Raw genomic sequence first — 7,122 nt, forward strand, 5'->3', positions numbered from 1 at the left:
AGGAACTAGTCATCCTCTCAACCTAAGCAACTAGTTATCCTGTTGATCAAGGAACTAGTCATCCTTTCAACCAAGGAACTAGTCATCCTTTCAATCTATTTTCCATGGCTGCCCAAATCCACACTGTCACCTGAGTCCTAACTGTCACCTGGCCATCTTCTGATTAAGCACACAAGTCTTCATTATCTATTTATAGACCACTGCTTTTCTCGGTGTTCATGCTGTATTTTCCAGTATCCTCACTTTATCTTCTCAGTGTTCATGTCTCTGCACTCCTTGGGATTTTATTTAAGTTATCACCGTAAACCAAACTTTATTATTTTTTTCTTTACTAATGACAGCTCTACCAGCTTTGTCAAGTTTAAAAGCACCATCTGCTGACCATTCCCAAAATTCATCTTTAATATTTTTGTCTCTTAATTCATTACATTTTACCATCAAGTGAGCTTTGTTCTATTGTCACTACAGTACTTCTGATGCCCTTCCTATCTTCTTTCAAAAAAAGATCTGCATACACATTCTCTCCCCTATATTGTCTATTTCCTGGAATCTTATAAGGCTCAATTCAAAGCCATTTCTTTTGATTCTAGAGCTTCTAAAGTACTATACATATGTTCTAGCATTGATAAATCAATTAACATCTTGACTAGTTGCCTAGGTGTCTATCTTCCCTGGGATATTGTTTGCCCATATTGTGAGAAATGGGATATGTCCTCATCATCTCTGCTCCCTCTTGTTCCTAGCACTGAATTTAATTATAGTGATTGTTTCATGAGTGCTGGCTGAAATCACAGCCATATTTAGTTAGGTTGGCACCACATGGCGTCCTGGGACCTTGTGTTGGCTGCTAATACTTGGCACACCCCTGCAAAGTATGCTATCACTGCCTATTATGGCAGAATCAGGACTGTGATCCAGACACACTTTACTTTGAAGTCATTGATCTTTTGTAAATTTTGTTTGAAAATGAGGTTCAAAATACTTCCATGGGTGGAGACTACTCCTTACCTAGTGCCATAAATAAAAGTTACAGGAACAGAAGCAATCAAGCCTAGTCAGTTCCAACCAGTCTGGGCTCACACAACAGGAGCACCATTTTGACATCTGTGTTTTCTAGTGGACAGCATCAACTCAGATAAATGGATGGATAGTGAAACAGTTGATGTATGTTATCTGATCATATTATCCCTTGCTCATATCTTTAATGGCTTCCCATTATGCCTGGATAAAAATATATGAAAGTTGACCCCTTTGCTTACAACCTTGCCAGCTTCCTCTCTTCTATCTTCCTTGGCTACCTTTACTCTAGCCAGTGGTATCCTTTAGAAAGACCTCAAACAGAAATCTTTCCTTTAGGCCACATGCCTAAGTAGATACCCAACTGCGTCATCCTTAACCTCACTTCATAAATTCCTCACTATTTTTATAGTGCAGCTTAAAGTATACTCAGAAAAGCAATCTCTGATGCCCCACCATGCCTTTCAGTAGGCCAAGTCATGCCTCATATGCTTCAAGAGCACACTTTTTGCTAACGTGCTAAACGTATAATAACAGTGTTTCTAAAGGCTTTTCTCAGCTCAAAGTTGGAGGTTTATAACTCAAATAATTAACATATCTTTCACTGGCATCTGTGCAAGATATGAAAGACAAGCTTCTCAAAGCAGGTCTCTTACGGTATGACATGTTCTAGATGTAGACAGAAATCTCAGGCCTGTTGCTGCCTTGTCTATGGGGCCTAAGAAGTAATCCTTCCACATACGCCTCCTAATACATGCTGGTTTCTTGGTAACAGGTGCGCTTTCTGGCAGCCTTCAACTTTTGCTTAGAGTGTTAGTGAATATTACCTTTCCCTTGGTGGCTCACTTCTAGACCTTGATGTCAGCTTCTGGTCAGGTCCCACGGCTTGCTGTGAGGGCTCTGCCCCTTTACTCCTGTCCACTTGTGCACCAGGGGAGGCAGTGTCCTGAGCCGAGGCAGCTGCCGTACTCAAAGGTGTCTGAGACCTTGATCGCTCTTGGAGTCGCGCTTTCTTTTCTCTGGGCCCCTCAGATCCAGCACCTGTAGCTGTGTCACTCAGAGTCCCGTCCTGACTGGGCTGCTGAGGGCCACTTCCAAAGAACCATGCTCCAGATTTGGTTAAGATCTCTTGCTGCTTTCGACATAAATTGCATACCCACATAACCTATTTGAAAGAGAGAAAGAGCAATATTAAAAAAAAAAGCTTCCCACATATTTACAAATACTTTATAAAAATTCATATTAAGAATGTCTTCATCTTTCTATATATCCTTGAACATTCCTCATAATTTTTTATACAATACACAGTCAAGTATATCAATGCCAGGGCTTGAAGAGCGCCTCTGAGCAATTAGGGCAGAATTTTCTTCTCATTTTAGTTTAATGATTCTGTTTCATTTCACCATATGCCTGTCATATTTTGTATAATTGATTCTGATGTTTCATTAAAATATCTGTTAGCATAAGTGCTCTAGGTGAGGCAAATAATTGATCGGAAATTATTGAAAAGAGCTCTAACATCAATACTTTCATGCACGGACCTCAGTATCTCAAAGGATTTTATAGATATCTCTCTTCTGAAATAAATCTATTATTAAAATCATTCATGAAAGCTATTTAATATGGAAAAAAGTGCCGAACAAAACAAAATGAAAATATGTGTATTTCCTTCGGTTTCTCAACAATGTGTTAACCTCAAGTTCACCTTATGGAATACATGGTATTCGTGCACGTATTTACTACGGCAACGCATCTGAGACTGGGTTTATTAATATGTGACAACAGTGTTTCTTCAAGAACACTGAGTAACATACATGTTGATTGAAGGGACTCTGGCCAGTCCAAGCAGGGCAGCATGGCTCCAGCAGGCCTGGCCCTTCCCATATTCCCTCTGCCTGTTTAAAACAGTTAAATTACACTACTAAAGCTAGATACCAAGATCTGTTTCCTTATTTGTCCACTTCCTCCTCCGGGGCTGACTACCAAGGTGGAGTTATCTAAGTATTAAAGTCCAGCACTCAAAAACCCCCTTCAGCTCACCTAATTAACATTCCCAGTTAAAAATTAAACACCTCATTCTAACGCAGAGTTTCTCTTTTTACCTTTATAAACCGCCATTTGCCTATGGGAAATGTCTTCTCTTTCCTGCTTATCCTTTGTCCCCCTCTGGGACAAATACCTTTTCCCTTGTTCTCTTTCCCTTCTTCCTCATTTTCTATCTCCTGTCTTTGTCTCTTCTTCCCCTCCCTTTGTCTCTGTGGAGCAAATAAATCTCCTTTGTGCTGAGAACCTGCTCTCGGGATCTTGAGCTGATACCAGCCTTTTACATTGATAAATGATGAATAATCACTTAAGATAAACATTTAATTTGCTACTCTTAATGACATTTAAAATTAATACAGTCACAAGGACCAATCCTAACAAAAATAATGAAGAATGTGCGCAATGACTAGCACTGAGGACAAAGACAGATGATGGCGTTTCTAGGAACCATCATTCTGAATACGTGAAAAAAAAAAAACTGGATGAGCAACTTTCTGCATAAGCATGGACCAAAATAGTTAGGACACCTTGCAGCCTCAATATAAAAGGTAAGCCAGGTGGCTGTGAGTGGCACCCTGTATCCTCATCTCTTCAAACCTCACAAATAAAGATGCTCAGGCCTGATGAAGGTATCGAGCATAACAAAATAAAGGATACACCCCGGAACCAGAACTCCCATGACAACTTCTGCCTCCTGCTACCTAGCTCGCAGGATGGGAGAGTGAGGTACTCATTTATGGCCATTTGAGCTGACGAGACAGCAATAAGACCGGAAATCATGTGATTCACGAAGACTAATAGGAACCTTTCTCATTTTACAGCACCTAAGTAAATACTAGGTGAGAGAATCTTAAACTTGCAAACAGCAGTTCCTCAGCAGTCATCAAGAGAGGGCCATTTTCTACAAAATAAAACCATGTTTAGAGAGAAATACACACTTCACTCAAAATCATTTTTTGACAGTTATTGCAGAGCTTACAAAATGGCCTTCAGTTAAATAATATTGCACAAAAGGAAAGAAAGTAGCAATGCCAACAGAAAGGATGATTTTCACTGGATAATTTCTGGGAATGCCATTACAGTTTTCTTTGTGTTGTTTGATTTTCAGCATTAAAAACTGGTCACTAAAAGGCAATTGACAAATTTGAGGAGAATTCAGATTTTGAATATATGCTGAACAATGTAATATCTATTTAAATTAAGTTTTATATCCCATTTAAGTTAACTTAGTTTCTAATGATAAATATGTCATAATTGCTGGGCAAGTAATATCCATACTTTAGATGATACCCCAGATCCAGGAAGACAAATATAGTATGTTGTCACTTATAAGTAGGTATTAGCTGTTAGATAATTGATAATGAATCTATACAATCCATAGACCCAGAGAGGTTAACTAAAGAGGAAGGTTCTGGGGTGGGAGAGGTGCTTGAACCCTTCCCCCCCAGGAAGGGAAAATAGAATAAACACCGTTGGTGGACTGTGGGGTGGGTAGGGAATTGAATGGGAAGCATCAGGCATGTGTGAAAGAGAGGGTTTGGAGAGACAGCTAGAATTGTGGAGCATTGTGGGTATGTGTGGAAACCGACGGCAGTGGGAACATCCTGGAATCACGAGGGTGACCTTAGTGAGGACTCCTAGTAAAGGAAGGTATGGAGTTTGGACTTGCCATCTTTTATAGCCAGGGAAGGCTTCCAGTGATGGCATTCTGTTGGGTTGTTTGCCCAGAGGGTACCACAGAGATCCCTAAACAGCCCAGGCTGATGCTAGGACACAAAGTCATTCTTTGAAAATTGAAAGCAGGCCCCTTTGCAGAGGACAATATCTACCTCAGCTTGTTGAAAGTAGAGAGTTCTAACTGGTGCCTTTTAGGAGCCTACACCTCTGCCTTCTACTCTCTATGGCACGAGAAGGTACTCCATAGGATATGAAAAGAAAATCCTGGACAATATCCCAGCCACAAAACTATTCACCTACAATCTGTCCCGCTTGCCAAATGTGTTGGGGCACTGATGACACAAGACTTGTGGGAGTGGCCAACCAATGTTTGTTTTAACTTGAGGCTCTCACCAAGAGAGGGAGCACAAGTCCTATGCTGCCTGGGATGGGAGATTAGATAGTCCAGAGTCCTAGTGTAGGGGGAAAAAAGGTAAACATGACTCATGACTGAAAGAAAAAAGAAAAAGAAAGAAATCAATTAAATGATTCCTGTACTCATAGATCAGTGGGATGAAGGCAAAACTATGGTCATCATCAGAGAGGCATCTTCCTGCATCAGATGAGAGCAGGTGCAGAGGCCCACAGCCAGAGAAGGAGTCTAATGTGGAGGTCTCCATCATCTCCATAGAGCACCTCCCTTCAGATATCAGGAAACTAGGCAGAAGAGAAAAATGAGAGACTATGGGAGTCAGAGGGGAGGGGTGGGAGGACAGCAGGAGAACACGGACCACTGAATCAACTAAGCAGAGAACACATAGACTCAGAGAGATGGAAGTGACAAGTATGGGGCTTGTCTGGGTCTGGACCAGGTCCTCTGGCTTTAAGATTGGTGTTTTTGTGGTATTCCTAACAGTAGGAGTGGGTTTGCCTTTGACTCTGTTGTACGCTCATGGAATTCTTTTCCTCCTGTTGGGTTGCCTTGACAGGCCTTAATATGAGGGCTTTTGCTTGGTCTTACTGTATTTGTGCTGTTTAGATATCATCTCTTGGAGGGAGGCCTGCTCTTTCTTGAAGAGAAAACAGAGGGAGAGTGGTTCCAGGGAAGCAGGGAAGTCAGAGTGGTGGGAGTTGAAAGGGGTGGGATGAAGGCAAAACTATGGTCAGGATGTTTGTCTGGGAGAAAAATCTATTTTCATAAAAGAATATTTTGTTTAAATTTTTGTGTCTGTGATGTTTGTCAATTTATAACACTTAGAGAAAATATTCCTTTTTCAAAATTCCTCCAATTTCTTATTTCCTTCTCTATCGTAATAAGTCAAAACCTTTGCTTCAGAATTTCCTATGTGGGATGAAATTATTCAGTCATGTGAAACAATATTAACTATAAAAATATACTAATAAAATTATTTTAGTAAAAATAGTAATGCTCAATCTCTACTTTTGGTTCTATAAATTATTCATAAATAATGAAATATTTGCTAATATAAAAAGAAATTAATTGTGTGCGTGTGTTAGATACATAGAAGTTATGAAAATAAAGAAGAAACATATACTTTATATCAAATATGAGACCCATCTACAAAGTGATCAAGGTTGTAAGACACAATGTACCATGTACATGTAAGATATTCCATTTTGATTTTCAATTATTAATTAAATTTTTCTGGAGTTATAAGTACTCAAAACTGGAGTGCAGATAACTCTGCACCAGATTTCTTATAAGACTTAATTATAAAAAAACAAACCGTACACATACAGAGAGAAAGAGCAAGAGGGGAGAGAGAAGTGCACCCTCCTTTTAGAGATGGTACCATGCAGGATAATATCCTGGTTTAGTGTCCTGGGATTTTATCCAAGCAAATCTAAAATAAAGAATGCCTCTGTTGTAGCTAACTTAACAATTCTCAGATCTTTAGCAATCAATTACAAAGTGGAATGAAAGATTTTTGTGTTGTAACATGGCTTCTGAAACTCTATGATATGCATCAAAAACATGGAGGAAAAACAGAAGTTATATGCTGATATTTGGTTCTAAAATTTTGTTTCACACCTAATCACGAGGGCAAACAATAGATCAGATTAAAATTAATATGACATTTACCTAAACGACAGAAATCCCAGCACTTCTTACGGTACAGACAAGGAATCTCATAGCTCACACTACATGCTCAGTAGAAATATGAACATGTTCAGATGTAGGAAGTTCTTTATGCTTGCTATTCCATGATGTGTTTACAGACTGTGTGCACTATGGCTAGGGAAGGAATGCCCTGTACCAGACACCAGTTTTCAAACAAAGAAAGAATTCCACTTCAGTCTAGCTAATGAAACAATTTTATCTGAGGTTACTTACTGGAGGTGGGTGAGGGCTTACTTACAGGAACATGTACAATGTATGGGCAA

General features: G+C 39.6%; 1 protein-coding gene across 25 annotated transcripts in view; it reads right to left on the minus strand.

Moving 5' to 3' along the window:
* Rims1 (regulating synaptic membrane exocytosis 1) overlaps positions 1-7,122 on the minus strand; it is a 473,457-nt gene that overhangs the window by 216,189 nt on the left and 250,146 nt on the right. For all 25 annotated transcript variants that reach the window (XM_026785683.1, XM_026785682.1, XM_026785680.1 and 22 more), the window contains one exon: positions 1,845-2,182. In XM_026785683.1, the coding sequence (XP_026641484.1) occupies positions 1,845-2,182 (338 nt within the window). The remainder of the gene's footprint in view (positions 1-1,844; positions 2,183-7,122) is intronic.

The sequence above is a fragment of the Microtus ochrogaster genome, linkage group LG2, assembly GCF_000317375.1.
Source record: "Microtus ochrogaster isolate Prairie Vole_2 linkage group LG2, MicOch1.0, whole genome shotgun sequence".
Lineage (NCBI taxonomy): Eukaryota > Metazoa > Chordata > Mammalia > Rodentia > Cricetidae > Microtus > Microtus ochrogaster.